Genomic DNA, 23,013 nt, shown 5'->3' with positions numbered 1-23,013 from the left:
CTGCAACCATCAGATAAAACACAGCTTATTATATATCTTTCTACCAGGGCTGGGCAATATATCAATACTACTGTGATATGAGTCAAGATTCAAAAGATTAATTTCAGTTTGCACAGGTACATGACTGCACAGGTACATTGGAATTCTTGTGTGTACCTCTCAGAGTCAGCTTTGTAATGGAAAAAGGGCAGATAAAAAGGCCATAAAAAGAGCTGCATAAAGGGGAAATAAACAGATTATATACAAAAAGCACACAATTAGGAAAATACACACTTGCAAAAACACACAGCCTAAATATCATCTTAGATTTTGGATATCATTTCTCATGATATGGCGTAAGTGTTTCCTGGTTTTAAAGGCTGCATAACTATTAGAATTGCCATGAAGTTGTTGCTTAAGTTTCATTTTGACATGTGGAAGATGAAATAAAAAGAAACCATTGCTGATGTTCATAGCATCACATCTCTATGTCGTGTTTGTTTTAGCCACAACTACGTTTCGGACATATGGTGCAGAGACAAAGACTCTTTTAGACCCAAGCAACGATATCATCGCGATGTTTCACTGTGGGCATTGTCATATTCCAAGTTGGTAGACATCGCCCAACTGTAATAAGAGGATTGTTACTAAGTTAGATTTGTAGTTTCCTTGGGTGTGTATATTGTACTATAATATTATTGCACTATTACTAGTAATAAATTAGTATCATAATGTGTATAGCCTGTTTTGCACTAATGAGCATTGCTCCACTGTTTCTTCTTTTTTTTTCTACTTTTAATGGATTTTTTCCCCTGTATCATGTTACTTGTTAATTACTACTCTACATGCATCTGCAACAGCCCTACTGAGACAAATGAAGTGATGTGATTCAAATTGAATTGATTTTGTCTTAAATTCCTATTTAGAAAAGCACAAGTGACCCTGGATCATTACTGAACCACAACAGTGCAGCTGGGCTCTAAATATTTCAGAAACCCTTTTTTTCCTTTGGACCTCCTGCAGTCAACTCAGTGGTTGGATTGAACAGGTTTAAAACTGTAAGTTGTCAGTCCATAGCTGACTTTCAATTTCAATTGTGCTAAACCTACACTAATCCTCTGTTTTTAAGTTTTAAGAATAAGTTTGCTAAAACCACACACCTGTTAATTCCAGCTTGTTCAAATCATTATTGCGTACTCTCACACTGAAACAGAAAGCTGTTCCTGTTTATGTTTGCACAGATTTTGATGCTAATCTTCAAATTTCTTTTACCAATGACTGGTGATTTCCTACATTCTTATACAACTGTTGCTCAGACTGGATATATAAATATACAAATATATAAAGTATCACAGTATCAATATTTTTTTCAATACCATGTGTTAAAAAAAATACAATATCCATGAATTATTGTAATGACAGTACTGAAGCTACAACAAAATAATCAAAATGTTCATTCAATATCTCATTCCAGTTCGGTCTTTACTGTCCTGCCTGGAATTTGGTTTGCATTAAAACCAGACAGTGTTCAGTGACTTTTTCCGAAGCAGCTACTGCTCAGAGGTGTTTTGAACCATTGTGAAACATTTTGTTCCCCATATACAAAACATTACTTTTTTGCAGACCCTTGAAACCAAATAACATCTATTTGCAAAGACGACTACAACCTTAAAGCACCATTCAAAAGAGAGAAGAGTGTAGTCCTCTCAGCCATCTGACTGTACCGAATAAGCCTTTTTTTTTTTTTTTTTTGGCAGACAGTTCCAAACTTTTGAGCGGTTGTGGACATAGAAAATGTCCATCTGCACTAAATGCACAATTTCTGTCTGAATTTGAATTGCACTTAATGCCCTTTTGTTGCTGCAATCTTACTTAACTCAAAGTTGGACAGCCCTTCTCTAATTTATATGCATCTCTTCCTGTGATTACTTACATAAATATTATTAATATTAATAAGATAAAAGGAAAGAAATCAATAAGATATAGTGGCTTCAACATGGAATAGAACACACCAGACAGCTTGGTGTGTGCTTCTTATACATTATCCACATATTTGCTTGATATAGACACACAGAAATATAAGGTAAACAGATAAAGTAGACACATTAGATACAACAAAAATAGATAGATAGATAGATAGATAGATAGATAGATAGATAGATAGATAGATAGATTTTTTGTATATTATTTTTGTTTTTGTGAATAGCATGAATGAAATTATACAGCCCTATGTTAAATGATCAATAAATGAACCTCTTACCTCGGACCTTTTATAATATTGCATTTGCCCTGATGAAAGTTGTTTAATTACATTCCCTTTCAACAGGCTGAATAGGAAAGCTCACGGTCAAGTATAATCCAATGACACAGTTTCCCATGCAATAAAAATAAAACTGTAAATCTTTCTTTGCTCTGAGAGCTTGCAGTACTTCTTACATTGCCTGCTTTGGTTTCCAGGGGCTGCATACATGTAAGTATGTTTATGCAAACCCTGTATTTATCTATTTTTTTCTTTCACCCTAATGGAAAAAAATGACTCATAATGGACACATTCATTGAAACATGAGAGAAAAACGTGAGAGAAAAGGGACCAGAACATAGTGGTTCTAGAGTAATAAAAGAAGTAAAACTCGCCAGATTAAGATTTGTTCATTACAGACTCTTCTGTGAGTCTCACACACTTTGTGTCCTTGTAGGAATGAAATATAGATATTTTTATTTTGGGTCGCCAGCGCGCCCGGAGCCAGACGCACCGATGATAATAGCCTGTGTAATAAATGAATGAGTTGGTAAAATCTGACAGCAGCGTTTTAAGCTTCTAATAGACTGTTTGTAAACACAGATGCATGCTCTTTCCTGCAGAATATAACAGTACCGAGCTGGATTTAGATCACTTACCACATGCAGCCTGTGTGGCGGTGTGGAGAAGTCGTCCTCACTTGTCCTGAATAGGTTTGTCCGTGTTTGGCAGCAGACAGGTGCAGATCTCCTGCTCACTACCCGCCCAAGTGAAGGATGCTCCTGTGTTGCTCCGGGCTGGTCAGGGCTGGGCACCGACACAGCAGGCAATCACATGACCGAGAAGACAGGGGAGGCTGTAATGAGAAATGCATGGACTGGATCCCAATTGGGTCAGAGGGTCTTTGGGGTATTTCCGAGCCCGGGGGATAGGAGGGTTTGCGGCAAACTGAGCGGTGAACATCAATCATTTGATTCCCAAGATATTTGGTACATGTGGAAAAGACTAAAGGCTGTGTCTGTGAGCAGTGAGCAGAGGTTTTACATTGTACCTGTACGCAGTGAAGTGGCCTTTACTGATGTCCTAAATTGTGTTGTTTTTTTTAGTGGGATTTACACTTCTACAGCGATATTTAATTAAATGTGAATAAATATAATAGAAAAAGGATGCTTGAAAGGACAGCTCACCCCAAAATAAAAAATACATAATTTCCCCCTGGCTTATTTATCCATCCAGTTTTTGTTTTGTTTTGTTTTGTTTTGTTTTGTTTTTGTTTTGTTTGTTTTTTTGGTGTGAATTACAGAGTTTTGGAGATAATGCCTATAGAGATGTCTAGCACTACAGGCCAGAGGAAACATACACATTTTTGATTTTGGGTGGACTGTCCCTTTACATCCATTTTATTTGCCTTTATATGCTGCACCAGAGTCACTTGGAGCTGCACAAGGAAAAAAGGTAAAAATGTAGGATTAGTAATTAGTAGGCCCAATAGTAATTACCTCACTGTCCAAAGGATGAGTGATAATAGATGATGGATGGATGGATGGATATAATTATAGTCTGTGCTTTTAAAGGTTGATCTTTAAATCCTAAACTCCATCCAGGGTATTCATTATCATTCATTATTCTGCCTTTTCCCCTTTAATATTTGATCATGGTCTGATTATCTAGAGCAGAAGAGTCAAAATCATTTGTCACTCTCTTCCTCTTTTTGGGGGGTGAACTTTCCTCCACAGACAGCAGCCATCAGCTGATAAAAGTGAAATTAAAACACTATAAAGAACAACAAAACAACAAAAGAGGAAACAAAGTGCAGAGGAATTAAGTTATGACATCAATGAAACAAAAGCAAAAATAGAAATAATATTATATATTTAATAATGACATTTTAGATTCCTGTTGTGATCTAACAAATAAATTAAATAATATTCAGTAAAGGGAAGCAGTGACATTCAGTAAAAGCAGAATAACATATTCATTCATTCATTCAGTCATTGTCCATAACCGCTTATCCTTGAAGGGTCGTGGGGGGCTGGAGCCTACCCCAGCTGACACTGGATGAAAGGCGGGGGAATAATACATATGAGAAGAAAAAAGTTAATAAGGAAAAGGGCACAGATTAATAACTAAGTAGCCTAACATTATTTGATGATTGTAGCCTATATGTTTCAGGTAGTATTTGAAACATATAAAATCATCATCTTTGTTGCTTTTCCATTTTTCTGCTTGACTAGAGAATGCAGTATAGGTAAAGTTTAATTTTTCCATTGGTCCATTTAATTTTATATATGCTGAATTCAATTACAACAATTACATTAGATACGTTTTTATCTATTGACTTATTTTAGAAATATCATATTAAATATTAATATTATATTTTGATATTATAATATGTAGACAGAGAGTTCCGCATATAAAGCCAAAATATTTTGGAAAACATACAACAGAAAAATTAGTGAGAAATTATTTTTATTTTCGACCACAGACAATCTGCAGTCATATAACCCGCCAGCCAGTAGGTGGCAGCAATGTTGACCGAGAGCAGCAGCAGCGGCAGCGGCAACAGCAGCAGCCCGCAACTGCTGTAGAAGAAGATGGGCCGCTGACAAGAGAAGAAGCCCTGTGGCTATCTCGAGCTAGCAAAATAACGTTACTCTGGTTTATATTGTCGCTTATTAACCTAGTACGGTGTTGTTGTGTGGTCGTTTTTTTAATTCAAGCTATCATCGAAAATGATCCTTACCGTGAAACCGCTTCAAGGGAAAGAATGCAGTGTACAGGTAAGTTAGCTACACCACCGAGCTGGCTAAGCTAAATGCTAATTGCTATCTCCACGACGCTAGCATAATTCGCATCATGAGCAGTAGCTACCCAGCTGATTAGCCAACAGCGGTGGTTCTGTCACATGCTGAGCTATGAGTGAAGCAAGCGTACATGATCCTTAACTCTAAAAAGCTTGGGTTTGGTTATGTTGTTAAAGTGCACATAATGTAGTTTAAAATGAAGCTTTTGTACAGTCACATGTCGCTCAGTTGTGAATCGACGTTACTTCAAACACAAGAGCCACATCCTGAGAAAAGACAAAGTAACTAACTGTATCAGACGATAACTTCTCTCCTTTGGGTTACCATTTTTAAGCACAGGGAATGGAGCTCTGTCAGTCCTTATTTGGTGGTTCTTGTTGGGAAGGGAAGTCACTAGGCAAATACTTCAATAAAACAATAACGTTATCTCAGGAAAGGGGTTTGGTTAGGCTTAGCACAGCAGTGTAACTTACAAGCCAGTGTGTGGAAAAAGTATTCAGATCATTTACTTAAGTTAAAGTACCTAGACCGCCCTGTAGAAACAGTTCACCACAAGTTAGAGCCCTGCATTCAGACCCTTACTTAAACATAAGTATGTAAGTATTAACATCACACCATACTTAAAGTATGAAAATTAATGTACTCATTAAGCAGTAAAATGGTCCCTGTTAGTGTTTTACTTAACTGTTTTTCTTATATCTGGTGTTTTGGAATTAATATTACCACTTCATTTATGTCTGTGTTGCATTTTTCTTTTCAAAGTAGAAATCATTTTAACTACTTCATATACTGTTGGGTAGTTAAATCTACGACAGTGAAGCACTGCAGCAATTAATCGATTGTTAAATTAATTGCCAAGTATTTTCATAACCAGTTAATGAGTTTGAGTGTTAAAAAAATCAAAATTATCTGATTTTAGCTTCTTTCGTGAACATTTTTAGGTTTCTTTAACCCCCTCTGACAAGAAACTGAATATTTTTGGGTTTTGAGTAAAATAAGACATTTGACGACATCATCACAGGCTGTAGGAAACACTGTTTGACACTTTTCACCATTTTCTGACATTTTAAAACAACAACTGTTAATTGAGAAAATAATTAACAGATTAATTGACTATGAAAGTACAAGCACCTTGAATTTGTACTTAGGTGTAGTACTTCAGTAAATGTACTTGGTGACATTCCACCACTGCACAGCACTAACGTATGTACATGTCTTACTCTCAATCATCTGTGATGTTATTTGCTCAGTTTAGGTTGGTCCAAGCCCCAGTTTTTACCTCCACGTTTTAAAATGATAACATTAATGCACTGGTCACAAACTCAGGCTATACCAAGCCACACATGTATAGAAACACGCTCAGGCAGTTGAACATAGGAGCATTTGGACTTAATCAGTGTTACATTTGAGTGCAGGAACCCCTATAGTTTTCAATATGGTTGGCCTGTCATGATAACTACATTGTTGGTTGATATAAGGTCCCGGAATTAGTTGCTGAAAGATATTTTTGTCATTTTAAAACCATTTTATGCCACTGATATGGTAATATAATAGCATAATAATGCAAGTACAGTCTTTCAAAGAGCAATGAACTTTTAATTCTTAAGAATATTCAGACATTGGAATTGGAAAACCCTGCTGTCTATTCTGGCATAATGTTGGCTAATATGTTGGTTACACAAACTGGCATTTGATCACAACGGAGTATCAAGGTAAGCAAAATGTGACGTCATATCAATATATTGTATAAGTTGGTAGCGTCACTTTTGTGACAGGCCTATAAATGCATTAATGTGAGGTTTTGTGCATCATAAAACAAGAATGACATTGATGCCTAACACAGGAAATCTAAACCACTGAATGATGTATGCATCAAATAAGGAAGTATCTCACACACTGAACTAAATTTTGTATTCAGCAGAAGAGAAGTGGCCATGCAATGTTTCTCCTAACTCCGCTCACACTCTTGGCTTGTTGTTATGCGCTACGCCTACAGTGCTCATAAGATAAATAATACCACCACAGGCCAATGTTATTTTACATTTTTTATTGGAAAATGTACTAAAGAAGCCATTTACCAAGTTAGAGGTGCGTTTGTCACCAACTGCTGATTTTATGTAAAGTTGATGCAAAGAAAGAATTTTGGCTACACTTTTCTTTAATTTGAATACTCTTAAGGTAAGCAGACAGAGAGAATGTTTGTCAAATGTATTCTGAACAAGCAGTGTGACTACATTATCATATTTTTGGTCTTCTAGGTGACTGAAGATGAAAAGGTCTCCACAGTGAAGGAACTGGTATCTGAACGTCTCAACATACCAGCAAACCAGCAGCGATTGCTCTATAAAGGGAAAGCGCTTGCAGGTAGAGTTGTCAACAGTCAAGTGTTTCATAACCTTTGTGCAGAACTATAATTGCTACCACTCTATTTTGCACACGAATCAAACTTTTACGTTTTTGATGATTGCATGCTATATTGCATCCCGCAGATGAGCACAGACTGAGTGATTACTCCATTGGGCCAGAGGCTAAATTGAATCTGGTAATCCGTCCGGTGGGGGAGAGGACTGGAGCGTCAGGGATGGTTGCCAGCAGCAGCAGTAGCAGCAGCACACAGGGGAGAGTGTGGCAGACTGTTTCCACTATCCTTGCTAGACATTTTAGTCCAGCAGATGCAGCAAAAGTCCATGAACAGCTGATTAAGGTATTTAAATACAGTGCACATGAGCAAAGTAATCACATTTTTGCTGGTCCATTTTCACTTGTGGATATATACAGTTTCTTAACTTTTAAATCAAAAGTTTTTTTTAATGTGGAGGCTGGAGTATCAAAACATTAATAAGTTCAGAATAAAACACTGTTTTAAAGTATCTAGGCACCACTATGTATGTTTAATGAGCATGTGGGGGATGAGGGCAAAAGATAATAATGTGATGTTTTCTGGCACGTTGACAGTATCGATGTTTGATAAATCTTTTCAGCTGACATCTGGTCTTTTGCCCTGTTCTGTTATTATAAATACTGCCTTTAAATTTAGGGACCACATTCTCTAAAGTCTGAATACATCTATAAAGGTCAAGTCTCCACCAAATATTGCCAAGAAATTTAGTCTTCTTTTGCTTAAATATGGAAGACGCAACTAGTTTGTCCTCTGTAGTCCTCTGCATCCCACAATCCATTTTGTGGTGATCAGTTGCTTAACAGTGTTCACACACCTGGTCAGCTCATAAATTTTTTATCAGTTATTTCAATTCAGGTCCTCAACTATCACAGGAATATATCACTTAAATTCGATCAGTATAAAAGCCACTGCAAGGTCTCAGTAATGGAAACCAGGCACAAACTGCACTATTAGTTTTTAATTTATACTATTTAAAGTGGAAATGAACAACTTTTTTTTGCTTTGGCTCATCATTATGAAGTAAATGCTGATTGCACAGTGTAATGGCTATAGAATAATGACACCATCCACATTTAGATTGGTTCCCTATAAGCTTTGCTTTCATCGGTCTGCCACTGGGCACAATTTTTCTGGGAAAATGTCTTCATTAGAGACTAAATTAATGAACAAATTCATGTTTTTTCTCCTAATATTTTCTTCTAATGTTTCTCCCCCTCCACCCTGCCACTAAGCCATGTTGGTATAAAGCAATTATGTTACCCAAACTATATTACTACTATGAAATGCACATCATTAAAAATAGCTTATGCCTGTCCCCAAATTGAGTATAAAATTATCACGATTTCAATTTAACTATTAAGTGCACATGCTACTTTCTTCTCTCTTATTTCCAAAGTGGTGTTGATCATTTCTTCACAGAGCTAGGATCTTAGGAGAACAGAAAGCGATCCAGTGTTGTGTGGAAGTGTGTTCCCCTGTAAGATAGTGTTTCCTGTAGTGATGATCTGTAAGTCATGGTTAGGGCAACACGTGTTGATGGGGAAACCGATTTCAAAACAACACACTGTTGTCTTTGCCACAGTGGCACAACAATAATACCATTTGGAAATGTCAGGGGGCTGAAAAGGTGGCTGTTTCTACCTTTAATGTATATCAAGTACTTAATCAAATTAACTTTTTTCTTCCATGTCCCCTAACTATCCCAAATTCTACTTTTGCCTTCCCCATTCTGTATAATATAGCTTAGTTACCTTATTTCAGTAACTTGCATCATCACTTCATTGATTCACTCTGGTCCACCATGGCAGTTCTGCTCATTGTTTCCTACACCTGCTTCTAAATAAAAACTAAAATCACCATAGGTGTTTGGCCACAATCAGCTTTCATTATTACTTTAGTCATTGTTTGATCATATTTCATAGCAAACACTTAATTTTGTTTTAAACACCATCACAGTGTGTAAGCACCCATGTGAGTTAGAGTAGAGGTTGTGCCAGTGCGACCTCATATTTTTCAACTTTGAACACCTAAAGCCTCCCATTAATCCACTATTTGTTTTGGTCACTGAGATATTAGATCTTCACCTTTGTGAAGGAGCTCCTAAATTATGATATAGCTAACCTATCTCAGACTTAGCGGGATGGTTACTGTGCAGTTTACCTTACCTTAGATTCTTGAAATACTTTTGTTTTGTTGGCATTTGTAGCTGCCGACATGGTAAAATTAAAGTAATTAGACTAAACTGCCCATTAAGAATAATACCACACTTAACATGGTTAAAATAAATGCACTAGAATATTTTGAAGTTGCTGTTTCTAATTTTTTATTTATTTTTTTTTCTTCAAGGACTATGAACGATCACTTCGACAACTTAGTCTTGATGACATTGAGCGCTTGGCAGGAAGGCTACTTCACCCTGACGGCGAGGGCATGGACACTTCATACATGGACTAAGAATGATACCTAAGCTGGAAGTTACTTATTGTGATTGTCTTTTGAGAGCGGTGCCCAGTGCTTGCAGGTGCATACAGTGTTTAGAGTGTGAGGCATGGAAAATACAGTATCAGTTTTCTTGCAGGGGGGCCCCAGCTGTGTGCCTGATCAGTGCACACAGATAGGACTGACTGTTGATTATCACAGCAATAGGGCTTTCTTATCCACGACCAAAGGACTTGGATAAGAAAACTTGGCCACTGTTGACCTTGATGTTGCAGTCGTGACACAAGACCTGATCACATAATATTTGAATACAAAGGAATCCATTTATGCCGTTGGTTTCGCATGATCTGTGGCTGCTACAACTCCCATGGGGACACTATGACTTCTACTGGAGGGTATTTGTTAATAATGTCTGTGTTGGATGATGACTGGGTGTTTTGTTTTAACCATCCATGAGAAGGTAATACATGTTTTATTCCATAACTAACTGATGTTTATTGTATGATTTGTAAATATGTTTATATATACAGACATTAAAACATGGTTAAAAAAAATACTAGTGTCAATGTTTCTTATGTGAATGCAATGAAAGATTGGGAAGGGTTTTAGTCTTATTTAGCATAAAATGTACAAGTGAACCAACTCAAATGACTGTAAGTCATTTTTTGGGTTCTTGCCCTTTCATGAGTGAATTGTCAAGTCTAATTTTATTTGTGCATAACTATGCATTACACTGTATTTTACTCAATTACTTAAACAATCAATAATCAAACTAAGATCACTGTAAATAATACTTAGTAATAATGGACAACCTGTTTCATTCCTTGTTTTGACTTCCAAAAAATGTAATCGAAGTTAAAATCCTCCATTCCCCCATTTGCTTGGGGCCCCCCTACATCCCACTTAAGGACCATTGTTGGCCCTCAGACCCCTGTTTGAAAACCACTAATTTAGACTAAACATTTGGAGAAACAGAAAACCTTTGTGATTGAATGCTTGCCATTGACAAATACATGTCAAACAAACTATTTAAAATGAACTAAAAGTATTAGTTTTTGAGAAGAATCAATTGTACTCTTTTTTAAACACTGGTAGTTGAGTAATATTCCAGTAATTTAACGGTACTTGTGCTTGAGTAGAGTTTTTTAGGATTCTTTACTGATAAAATGCAGAAGTGGTTAAATGTGAGAAATAAATGGGATGTGACTTTACAAGGCGGGACCAAACGATATGTCGTCTATGTTTCGACCAATCAGATGACGGTAATGCTCATGATTCATATTTTCCGACCAATCGGATTAGTGAACAGTAATGCGGGTACCGCCCATGTAGTAAACCGACAGTTATATTTTAACGTGCTAATTTTGGAGAACATTTTCGTCAAAATGCAATGTTTTTGACACACGCCTTTTTTCTAAGAACTATGAAGGACAGATACGTTGGATAAGAAGGGATATTATTTGTTGAACATCGGTAAGGACTCAACGGAGCATCGTTTAATCCACCGGCTAACCCAGCGTTAGCACAAAGCTAACATTTCTTTCACTTCCTAATTAGCTTTAGCCAGCTGACATTAGCAGTTAATACCGAGCGATTCGGCCTGTGCGTCTACATCATTTGTTACCATGTAGCTTAGACATTAAGTCAGTGCTGCAATTGATACATGGTGGCTAGCTATTAGCTTTAAATCATACTTCCGTCCATAATCTGGGAGGATTCTGGTCAGTGTTGGTCTACTGATGCTCGGGTGCTGCACCCCTCTCATCAGGACCACTTTCCCCATTTGGCAAAGCAACACCGTCCTCCCAGGGGAGTAACTGTAGCTTATTTATTTTTTATAGATATCAGCTGGTGTTGCAGTTATTCAGCACACTGTTATGGTTTTGTTTTTCTCCCCTAGAATATAAAATCCAAGCAACTTCCTTCCTTATTGGACTTTTGGGAATAGCATTTTCCTGCGCTCATTTCACTATGATGTAACGTCATCTGAGTTATTTGGCACTACTATCTGTCTGTTCATTCATGTTTGTTCTGTTTGCACCTATTCAGTAAGTGTGCCCAGTCTATTGGAAGGATGGAGACTCTGATTCCCACCATCAACCGGCTGCAGGAGGTTTTCCTCACAGTGGGTGCAGAAATCGTACAGCTGCCTCAGATTGTCGTGGTTGGATGCCAGGTCAGTGATTCACTGTGCCTTAAAAGCTGTCCTTTGTTTACACTTTTCTCTGGTGTGGTAGTCAGGGGAAAAGTTACATTGCAGCAAAGGAGGAAGATATTGAGACTTGAGTTTAATATTTCTGTTGAATTAATTGCATGGCTGTATAGACAATGACTTTTCTTGGTGCAATATATAAAAATAATGTGCACTGATTAAAGTCCAACATGGACTGGAATGTTTGCAGTCTCTTAGAGCTGCAACAATTACTCAGTTATTAATTATAATTTATTATTCATATTTTTAAATTGAAAAGTCAAAATTCTCTGATTCTTCTTAAATGTGAATATTTTCTGGTTTCTTTTTTCCTCTCTGACAGCAAATTGAATATCTTTGGATTGTGCACAAAGCAATTTTTTGATATTTTATAGTCCAAACAACTAATGTGCTAATTGAGAAAATAATTGTCAGTTTAATTGACAATGAAAGTAATCAGTAGGTGCAGTCCTGTGATGAATATTTTAAATCAAGACTCATGTCTGAATCTTTTTTGTGAGTGAGTCCTTCTTTGTTGCATTTGATCTCAGGTCATCCTGCCTAAAAAAACACCACACAATTAAAAGTTTGAGCAGAAACTCAACCATTATCTGTAACTCTTGACTAAAATTCACTGATGCCAAAAAAGCTTTTTGATTTGAGTTTGAGTTTTTGATGTGATCAGACATTCAGGATGTATTGTTTGCACACTGCAGTGCACACTGATAGAAACGAACTGTTCTGCTAGAAACCCTGCTCAATTGCTTTCATTGTGTGCCGTAACAGAGCAGTGGAAAGAGCTCCGTGTTGGAGAGCCTGGTTGGACGGGATTTCTTGCCTCGGGGATCAGGGATAGTCACAAGACGACCCCTCGTGTTGCAACTTATTAATGTTGCCCCTCTGCAGGAGAGACTGAAGATCGAGAGTGGTACCTACACATTTATTCAGAATTTGTTAACCTTGAAAATGCACACAAGTCATGATATATATCAGCATATTAAAGTAGGACAGCAGCTCTGTCATTTCTGTTGAGGCATAGATTCTGTTTGAAGTAGTTTATGTGTGATTAGCACTGAGGCATGGCACTTTCTCTCACCGTTTCAACTGCAACCTACTCTACCTATAGAGCTTTGATCTCTCTTTGCTAACATGCAGTCTTTCTTCCTCTTCTTATTCACCACCTTTTCAGGCAATGGGGTAAAACAAAATGCCCAAAACAGCTACCCAGGTCTCTGTATATTTTGGTCTGCATGAATTTGCCCTTGTCATTTCTTCTGTGAACTCGCTCATTCATTTTATTCATTCTGATCTTCATCTGTCAGTCATGATATATCGTTTCAGTTTTCATTATTTCTCCCTAAACTGTTAATTTAGCTGGAAATATCTCTGTAAAATGATTAACAATCACTCTTCTGTTTGTTCAGGTGTCAAAGCTGAAGAATGGGGTACATTCCTGCACTGCAAGAACCAGGTACATTTAGTTGAAAGATTCAAATGATGTTCATGCTGCCTTTGCCATGTTTTATGTGTTGCATTTAGTTGATGTGTAATTCTCACCTTTTTGACAGATTTTCACAGATTTCCAGGAAATTCGTCGGGAAATTGAAACAGAGACTGAACGCGGTTCTGGTGACAACAAGGTGAAAAGAAAACACTGATGTAAACTCAGTGATCCCTTAAATTTAGCTTTTTACTCTGCATTCATGATTTTTCTTTCCTTCTTCATCCCCTCCAGGGAATAGGTACTGAGCCCATATATTTGAAGATTTTCTCCCCCAAAGTCCTTAATCTCACACTGGTTGATTTACCTGGAATTACTAAGGTAAACTCAGCCACTTGGACAAAGATGTTGATTTAGTTTCATGTCGGCAAACATAATTAGTGGGACTAGACCATGATTAATACTGATTGCTTTGCATATCTGCAATCATCAAAGATTCACAGCAGCATCCCATCTGTGCTGTGCTTACTGTAACGCTTGCTGCTCATTGTCGTTGCCTCAGGTTCCTGTTGGGGACCAGCCAGAGGACATTGAGGCTCAAGTACAAGAGATGATCTTGTCCTTCATCTCCAATCCAAACTCCCTCATCCTCGCGGTGTCCCCTGCCAACTCTGACTTGGCCACCTCTGATGCACTGAAGTTGGCTCGAGAGGTTGATCCAGATGGTAGGACATTTTGTACACACGCGCCTCTTTTCCTCAGATTCATTTCCATTTTCTTACCTCTCTATCAGTGTTTCTTACATAACATGCTTCAAGTAGAAACACTTTTAAATTTATTAAATGTGCATGAGGAAGTCATTTCAGCCTATTGGACCCACCCGTCTTTACTGCTAACAGCATCCTATCATTTAACAGTTGCTTAGAGAATTGATGTTGCTCTCATGGTGCACTCTGAAGACTAGATTGATAGATGATGAAAGTCTGCCTGTACTAATTGGCTGGGAGGTTGGCAGTATGGCTATAAAATGACTGTTGTTCTCTGGTGTGCCCGTTAGGATATCTATCAATCTATCTGTCTATCTTAATAAACTTCAGATAGGTACTTTTGTGTTGCAGTTTCTAAATAATTTACTTCCCATTTCCTTTCAAAGTGTCTTTGTAACATGGTCTCAGATACACTGTCACTTCAGATCTGTTGATATTCTACATAGTCAGTTCTACAAAATTAGCCTTGGCCAGTTTTCAATTTGAAAAATTGAAAAGAGGTCCAACGGAACAGCTTTTCTGCTTCAATTCGCAGTCACTCCATATTTACGATAAAAAAACAACATATTTTGAAGAAGTATAGATCTGTGTAAATAAGGTATGATAGTACTCTATGATTGCATGCTATTGTAATTCTTACTTTTATTTCTTTTTTCTTCCTTGGTCATTTTACTCCTAGTTTTTCATGTATAGAAATTATCTTCTGTCTTTAGATTTGCAACAACAACTTATGTCTGTTTTTAAATGTGTAAATTTCAGTGTTAGGAGGGTTTCTTCTACAAGCCCTCAGGATTTTTTAAATCCCACCTGCACAATTAGTTATTGTGTATTCCTTCTTTTTGTTTTGTTATATGCACAAATAAAGAACATAACAACATCTATCAATTAACAGACTCCAAATTGTACAGAATACAGCCACGAGAACCCATTACTCCAATTTTAATGATCTTTTTGTTTTTTGAATTGATTTTCATGGCCTGACCCCAGAAAATCTATCTTAAGTCTTTGCTTATGATTTTTAATCAACCATTGTTGTTAAGTCTTGTTCCTCATCTATTCCTTTTGCCTACCTGTTTATTCATACATTACTGTGTAGTTCTTTGTTGTATTTTCATAAGTGCTATCTGGGTTATCTTTGTCTGGCCACAGCTGTTCCCCTGATGGCATAAAGTCTGTGCCATCAGAGGCCTTCCTTTCTCCTGTGATGCCCAGCTGTACACTTTCCCCCTGTCCATCTCAATATAAATGATGAAGAGCTAAATTGAAAAGACCATTAACTGTCCTTAAGCATAAAATCAAAGCTCGCTCTGTGTTTGTCTCTGTCAGGTCGTCGAACACTGCTGGTGGTCAGCAAGTTGGACCTGATGGATGCAGGCACTGATGCTCTGGAGGTCCTTCTGGGTCGAGTCATTCCAATCAGACTTGGGATTATTGGGGTGGTTAACAGGTTTGCAGTCATACATTGTTTATGGTTTTATTTTCTTTCAGCTGTGTTGTGTTTTTAGATTCAAGGTGGCAATTCATATCCTTACAGAGTTGTCACAATAACAGAGCGGTAAACTTCGATACAATGCTAGTATAAAAAAACTATAGTCATTACCTCTTTTAGTACCACAGCAAAAACAAAAAGAAAAGATCTGGGTACACAAAATAGGATAATTCTTTTTATTAACAGCCTTCACACAGTGCTGGTACAGAAAAAGTACCACACTGTCAGGTTTTGCTGCAAGCCCAAATTTCAGGCAATAAGGAATGAACTCAACTGAATAAGCCCTTAGATCATTTTAATACCTTTGTTTTGATTGATACTCTGATTGCTGAATATTGCATCTGTTTTTTATTTTAGGTTTTTTATTACTATTATTATTTACTGGTGAGGAAGGTACACATACTGTATCCAAAAGTAACAAATATCTCCAACAAACCGAACAGGCATACAACAGATGAAACCCACTTGGCAAGCCAGCCAAATCACAAAGATATAGCTGAATAATGACAAATCAGCATCATTTGGGTAAAAATTAGGGCACATCTTTCAACACCATCTGGTCCCTACTCCTAAGGTAATACAGATAGGTTTGCAAAATACAGTGAGAAAGGAAAAGCTGCTACTTTTAGTAAAAATGTTCTTTAGATCCATTTAAAGCATATTTAATCTTTTCTGAGGCTAAATACAGATATTGTATCATTTTAAAGATGTGGTATTGACAGCTTTATATCTTAATTACCCTGATCATCTGATTACACTCCCTCTTTCTCCCTGATTCGTGATCTTCTTAGGAGCCAGCATGACATCAATACTCAGAAGAGCCTGGAGGACTCACTGAAAGATGAACAGGCTTTCCTGCAGCGCCACTACCCCTCACTCGCCTCCCGCGCCGGCTCCCGCTATCTGGCCAAAACTCTTAGCAGGCTTCTCATGCACCACATTCGAGACTGCCTGCCAGACCTCAAAACCCGGGTGACAGTGCTGAGTGCCCAGTACCAGGCACGACTCAACAGCTACGGGCAGCCGGTAGAAGACCACAGTGCCACGCTGCTGCAGATTGTCACCAAGTTCGCCAGCGATTACTGCAACACCATTGAGGGGACAGCCAGACACATCCAAACCTCGGAGCTGTGAGTGTGACCTCTCTACAGCAGCAGGAGCTTTATTGAATAGCAAATGTATTTATGATGGATAGTATCTGTTTCATGTTTTAATTTGTGTCAAATTTTAATCTCAAATCTAATTTAGTGCTTTTGTTGCACGACTCAGCATTTCATTTACGTTGGTTCACAATGAGGGTAGTGTCCTTGGGGTAATGTAATTGTAAATTGAAGTGGTATCAGCATCTTCTGCTGGCACCTGCATCTCCACAGCCCTCTCACCACACGGCAACTAATTAATGTAAATATGTAGTGAGCAAATATTGACCTTTTTTGGTTGACTGCATTCAATTTTGGCGCGATTAACTTGCTGACACACAGCGCTGAGAAACCGCGTCGCTGACTCACAGCTGAGCCCATCTCTCCTACAGCTGCGGGGGTGCTCGGATCTGTTACATATTCCATGAGACCTTTGGCCGCACTCTGCAGTCCATTGACCCCCTGGGAGGACTGACTGAGCTCGACATCCTCACTGCCATCCGCAATGCTACGGTGAGCTTCTCCTCACTTCTACTCGTGTAATTTGTTTAATCCAAATTCTAGTCAAGTTCTCTCGTTTGCAGGAAGAGCAGGTAAATAATAGAGCTGGTGTGTGTGTGTGTGTGTGTGTGTGTGTGCGTGTGTGCGCACGTCTGTGTTTGTGTGATTTGCCCTGCAGGGTCCGCGGCCAGCCCTTTTTGTGCCCGAGGTGTCCTTTGAGTTGTTGGTGAAGCGGCAAATTAAGCGGCTAGAGGAGCCCAGTCTGCGCTGTGTAGAGCTCGTTCATGAAGAGCTGCAGAGGATCATCCAGCACTGCTCCTCCTTCAGCACACAGGTAGCCAACTGATGCTGATTGACTTCCTGAAACAGAGTAGCACTAATTATGACAGCACCAGAGGTCATTAACCCAAATAGTGTTTGTCTTTGACTGATTTTTTTTAACAATGACAGAAAAGTCTGAAGGCTGTTTGCTATTTTAATAGATTATAACACTGGGGGCGCTCTATTGTAATGAGCAGTTGTGTCAATTGCAGCGAGGTAGAGATCACTTAAAGCCATTTAACAGATGGAGAACCCTTTAGCCAAATAATCACAAACTCACTGACTACGGGGATATCATATATTTCAAGTAAAATGTTTGAAAAAGAGTCTACAAAGGGAGGGAGAAGATCAAACAAACTGTTTGCATAACCAGAGATTTGGAGGGAAAGAGTGAGAGTGATGCTCAAGCCTGCTTGCCCCTGATGCCACACCTGATTGCCTGGGCACGGCACAAGAGGAGAGGGTGAGAGCCTGGTGCTGTTGGAAGAAGAGTCGTGGACTGCATTACTCTGAGCAGCATGCATGGGAATGAATTACAATATAGTAATATATTTGAATATATTTCTTACCCTTTCCCTGATGCTCTGAATAAGTTTTGAAATTTGTCACTAGCCATCTTTTAGAAGAAAAAAAAGCTCTAAGAAGTTCTGAAAAGTTGCTAAATGTAACAAGAAAGTGGTGTTTTTTCCAATCAGATTGAAATCATTTTGATTAGAAATTCCAACACAACTGTTTACATGGACGCTAAATAAAGTGTTCTGATAAAATGTATTTACATGCCCCAAAGCATTAATCAGAATTTTAAATAATTAGATTAGATGAATAATAATTTTTAATAAGAAAGTCTAATTCAACCTTTGGACAGTACCATGTTAATAATATGTTTTCGTGTTTGCCAGGAACTTCTACGATTCCCCAAGCTCCATGATTCCATAGTGGAAGTGGTGACTGGCTTACTGAGGAAACGCTTGCCGATTACCAATGAAATGGTAATCCACAGTTTAGTGAAGATGATCTTTAATACTGATTTTAATAACTAATAGCCCATTAACTGCTTGAGGTATTCTCTTCTGCTTTTTTCCTTTAGGTGCACAATTTAGTAGCAATAGAGCTTGCCTACATCAACACAAAACATCCCGACTTCACGGATGCAGGGCAGGTCTCAGTATCTGTCAACAGTCAGCAGGTAGTTGTTTGTCTCTTGCAGCGGGTACTCCCTATTATTATTTATTCTGCTAGGGTAAACAGCAGAAGTTGTGTTCTGTAAATCCCTAACCATGATGTTCCACATCCAAACAGTACAGCCCTTTTTCAGAGTTTGTAGTGGAATTCCAGGCTCAGCCAAAATTGCTTTGACCCTCTGACTTGCTCGGATTTCTTGCTGTCAGGCGGAGGCCCTTGATGGAGGGAAGCGCTGGAAGAACGAGAAGGTTGCGGAAGAGAAAACCCCGGCTGCAGGCTTTGGCAGCCCCAGCAAAGGCCAGGCCATTAACCTCCTCGACACAGTGAGTGGGGGGATTAGCAGGAGGACAAACCATTTAGTAGCGAATACATTGCAGGTTGTCAACATTTCACTTTGCCCCTCTTCGCCAGGCTGTGCCCGTATCCCGCAAGCTGAGTGCGAGGGAGCAGAGGGACTGTGAGGTCATCCAGCGCCTCATCAAGTGCTACTTCCTCATTGTCCGCAAGAGCATCCAAGACAGGTTCAACTGGAACGAGTCCAGATCACCTGGGGGGCACACTCCCTCCCTATTTGGCCTTTCTGTTATTAGTGCCGATTTTCTAACTTCGTCTCTGTGTGTGTCCGCAGCGTGCCCAAGACAGTGATGCACTTCCTGGTGAACTTTGTGAAAGAGCATCTGCAGAGTGAGCTGGTGGGTCAGCTTTACAAACAGCCACTGCTGCAGGAGCTGCTCATTGAGTCACAGGACACGGCACAGCAGCGGACCGAGGTTGCTCAAATGCTTGAGGTAAAATTGGACTGATGCTTTTGTTCTCTGAATAGGTTCTGAGCATCAAGAAATGAAAGTCCTTTCTCTTTTTTTCTTTTATCCACTACGTTAAGACCAGTGATTTAACCGCCCTCTTTATTCTTTTTTCTTCTCAGGCGCTCAAAAAAGCCAATAACATCATCTCAGAGATCCGGGAGACCCATCTGTGGTAGCCAGGGGAAACGAGCAATTCCCTTGTCACAGGCCAGCTTTGAGAATTTAGGAGTGTGTGTGAGTTTACAGCACAGAGAGCAGTTGTGTGTGAGTGTGTGCGTGTTTCTCTATGTGTGTTATCTCATGGACCAATGACCATAGCACATTGAGATATACTTTTTTTCCGTCAGCTGTCGTCCTGACCATACACAGGGGCTGTTGTTTTTCACTGTGAATGTTGTGTAGTGACGGAAATTAATTGAACACTCAGGCCGAAAGTGTTATTGCGAAGTTGCAATAAGAGGGACAGCAGCCACGAACAAAATCTTTTTGTGACAAAATGTTTGATTGTTGTATAAATATGAAATGTAAATTGTATGTGGAGTATTTAAGTTGTTCTCCAGGGTGTTTCTTGGATCAAAATGTGCTCACATTGTACAGTTTCCAAAAACTGGGGTTCCTTCTGAGCCCCCTGTAGCAGGTGCTAAAATTATGTGAGATTAAATGTTTTCAAACTTTAATCCCCTTTGTTGGAGCACTCGCCAGACATAGAAATGAAGTGGAAATCCAACTCAATCAATTCTGACTGCAGTGCAACACTGAAGACCGAGCACAGTCATTTGCAGAAATTACAGCATGAATGCAGATTGTTTTTCCAGTTCTGTAGTGCTAATCAATACTGGTTTTGTTTTCCAGAGTCACATTTACATATCAGCTCATTTATACTATTCAAGGGATAGTTCAGATGTTTTGAAATGGGGTTGTATGACGTACTTATCCATAGTCAGTGCACTACCTACAGTATATGGCAGTCGACACGCCCCCAGTTTGTAGAAGCAGCAAGAGAATTGATGTATGCTGTGGACAGGGTCCGTAGAAACATGTATATTAACCATCAGAGAAAGGCCCAGTTAAGTGTGCGCTATATTTAGAATATTTTGACCGCTATCGGCCCATCAAAAAGCCTTTTCCTTTGGGAAACTGCTGTTATATAAGCCAAATGTTGCTCTCTTCAAAACCATTTGACTGCTTTTGGAAAAACAGTAATTTTACCTCGCAGAACATTAGAGTTGTTAGTCCCAGGGTTCATTCGGGTGCTGGAAATCCTTACACTTGAATTTTAATGTAATATTTTCAAGGTTTGAAAAGTGCTTTCATTTTGGATAAAGTGCTTGAAACTGCTTGAAATTGTAATTGCATTACTCTCATAATAAATTGCTCTCTGACTGAATTGTTCGCTTAGACGAAGAAATAAAACAAGTCAGAGAGTGGGCTACACTCGCTGTGATCTGTCAGTCTTTGTTGATGCTTGCCCTCTGATGGAACAATGAGTGGGAGGCAAAAGACAACAACAATGCCGTTGGCTTGAAAACAAAAAAGCAAGGTTTTCATTGAAATTGAAATTATTTGTAAGTAATTTTAGCGCTTGATTGATTGTTTCATATTGGTGCAGCCAGGTTATAGATGATGCCAAGTCCACTTACAGACAAGGGACACATTTATAAACTTTGTTTTCCTGTAATTTGTTGCCTTTCTGTAGAATTCTATCACAAAACATAATTTTGGTTGTTTATAGTACAGTAATATCTGATTTAATGCGAGGAAGAAATGAAAAATAATCATTGTGAACATATATATGTATGGAAATATGTCATTTACCACAGCTGTAAGGTGCTGGAAAAGCTTGAAAATGCCTGAAAAGTGCTTGAATTTGACCTTGGGAAAGGATTAGGAACACTGTAGTCTACCACTGCTTTGATCAGTTAGTTTGTTTGTGTTATTGTGTGACTTAAGAATTTTAAAGCCTTAGTATCAAGGATTCTGGTGGCTTTGCAGAGAGCGATATTTGGCTTATATAACTGGTTTCCTGTCAGAATAGGCTGTGTGACAGCAAGGTGAAGAGGAGAAAATATTCTAAATATAGTGTGCTGATTGCCATCTACTGTCTGGAATACACTGACTATGGACAAGTGCCTCATGTAATTTCAAAACATCCAAACTATCCCTGTAACTGTTGCACTGGCTTTTCTTGTTTTGTGTGTATTCATAAACAAAGAGACCAAACATTCCTAACATATATTTTGCTCTGATTATATTAGCTTGATAGGAGACTCTCACATAGAATTGGGCAGCTACAATACGTAGTGTATGTATAGTAAAACAAAAGATAGAGATTATAGACAGATTATATTATATGGGTCAGGTACTCCTCATCATTTGTTAAATTTTATATCCAGATGGTAGGACTGTAACTTCTCTTCATTTCCTCAGACCAGTTTCCACTGTTAATAGTACAGACAGATCAGATAGATTTCTGTCATTATCCCTCTCCATTATTAAGAATACTGCCCCAAGTAGAAGACACTCAGTATGCAGATACCTCCTGCATGCAGCTTTTTTCCAACTGTGAATTTATATCTGAAGTTAGCCAGAGCAGTTTGCCTCTGTGCCAATAATAATTCATTGTGTAATATTGCTCGCTGTGAAAAATTCTTCATTCTTTTCCATCCATTCCTAATTTAGCTCATCGTTCAGGCAGATTCCTCCCCCAAGTGCTATAGCAATCAATGTGAGTCTCTTTTCTTACCCGAAAACAATAGCGAATCCTAAAAATTAGGCTTTCTTCGGAAGACCTGCCTTAACGGGACCATGAAATAATAACTCTTCTGTCTGCCTTTCTGGAGGCCCTGTGCAAGTTTGCATGTGTGTGTTCAGTATGCATGTGTGTATGTATGAATGACTGATTTATGTATATTTTGTATTATTTAAATGTATGTTATTAATATTATTATCATGTGTCAACTGCCTCTGAGTTCTTGCCTGCCAATGTTTGTGATGTTTACTGAATGAAGTCTGAGATCGGAGGGACTCATTAAACCTGAACAAAGGACACTGTAAAAAAAAATCTGTCTGGGTGTTATTGACAAAGCACAGTTATAACAATTGATCAGTTTTCATAAAATCTGTTTGTTTCTCTCCCACAGTGCTGCAGCGATAGATGTGATTAGACTCTCTCTGCTTCACCTTATTGATCTCAAGTGACTGAAAAAGTCTTTTTGCTCTGAGGGGTCTGTCACAGTCACACCAACAGGATGAAGACAAAGTGTCCTGAGGGCTGCCAACATAGGTGTGAGGTGACAAAGAACAAATACTTAGTT

General features: G+C 38.5%; 2 protein-coding genes across 2 annotated transcripts; both read left to right on the top strand.

Moving 5' to 3' along the window:
• Nucleotides 1-4,786: 4,786 nt before the first annotated feature.
• ubl4a (ubiquitin like 4A) lies at nucleotides 4,787-10,282 on the top strand. The gene is made up of 4 exons (XM_084728100.1): nucleotides 4,787-4,998; nucleotides 7,281-7,386; nucleotides 7,512-7,726; nucleotides 9,770-10,282. The coding sequence occupies exons 1-4, from the start codon at nucleotides 4,951-4,953 to the stop codon at nucleotides 9,875-9,877; spliced, it is 477 nt and encodes a 158-aa protein (XP_084584226.1). The 5' UTR covers nucleotides 4,787-4,950; the 3' UTR covers nucleotides 9,878-10,282.
• A 900-nt stretch (nucleotides 10,283-11,182) lies between these two features.
• LOC146319977 (dynamin-1-like protein) lies at nucleotides 11,183-21,238 on the top strand. The gene is made up of 18 exons (XM_084728099.1): nucleotides 11,183-11,335; nucleotides 11,912-12,038; nucleotides 12,840-12,981; nucleotides 13,243-13,281; nucleotides 13,478-13,524; nucleotides 13,622-13,693; nucleotides 13,789-13,875; nucleotides 14,057-14,219; nucleotides 15,588-15,708; nucleotides 16,542-16,880; nucleotides 17,282-17,402; nucleotides 17,569-17,724; nucleotides 18,611-18,700; nucleotides 18,799-18,897; nucleotides 19,100-19,216; nucleotides 19,305-19,414; nucleotides 19,522-19,681; nucleotides 19,819-21,238. The coding sequence occupies exons 2-18, from the start codon at nucleotides 11,937-11,939 to the stop codon at nucleotides 19,873-19,875; spliced, it is 2,022 nt and encodes a 673-aa protein (XP_084584225.1). The 5' UTR covers nucleotides 11,183-11,335; nucleotides 11,912-11,936; the 3' UTR covers nucleotides 19,876-21,238.
• Nucleotides 21,239-23,013: the final 1,775 nt, after the last annotated feature.

This window comes from Lutjanus erythropterus, chromosome 10 (assembly GCF_056507025.1).
Source record: "Lutjanus erythropterus isolate fLutEry1 chromosome 10, fLutEry1.hap2, whole genome shotgun sequence".
Taxonomy (NCBI): domain Eukaryota; kingdom Metazoa; phylum Chordata; class Actinopteri; order Lutjaniformes; family Lutjanidae; genus Lutjanus; species Lutjanus erythropterus.
Note: the sequence above shows the minus strand (reverse complement) of the source record. Positions and strands in the feature narration are given on the sequence as shown.

What these genes read in the sequence shown, in the direction of transcription:
- ubl4a (XM_084728100.1), top strand. Translation starts at nt 4,951, where the DNA reads ATGATCCTTACCGTGAAACCGCTTCAAGGGAAAGAATGCAGTGTACAG. An exon ending in TAAAGGGAAAGCGCTTGCAG is followed by an intron (nt 7,387 to 7,511) that starts GTAGAGTTGTCA and finishes TGCATCCCGCAG; the next exon opens with ATGAGCACAGACTGAGTGAT. An exon ending in TCCATGAACAGCTGATTAAG is followed by an intron (nt 7,727 to 9,769) that starts GTATTTAAATAC and finishes TTTTTCTTCAAG; the next exon opens with GACTATGAACGATCACTTCG.
- LOC146319977 (XM_084728099.1), top strand. Translation starts at nt 11,937, where the DNA reads ATGGAGACTCTGATTCCCACCATCAACCGGCTGCAGGAGGTTTTCCTC. An exon ending in TGCCGATTACCAATGAAATG is followed by an intron (nt 18,701 to 18,798) that starts GTAATCCACAGT and finishes TTTTTCCTTTAG; the next exon opens with GTGCACAATTTAGTAGCAAT. An exon ending in AGGTTGCTCAAATGCTTGAG is followed by an intron (nt 19,682 to 19,818) that starts GTAAAATTGGAC and finishes TTTTCTTCTCAG; the next exon opens with GCGCTCAAAAAAGCCAATAA.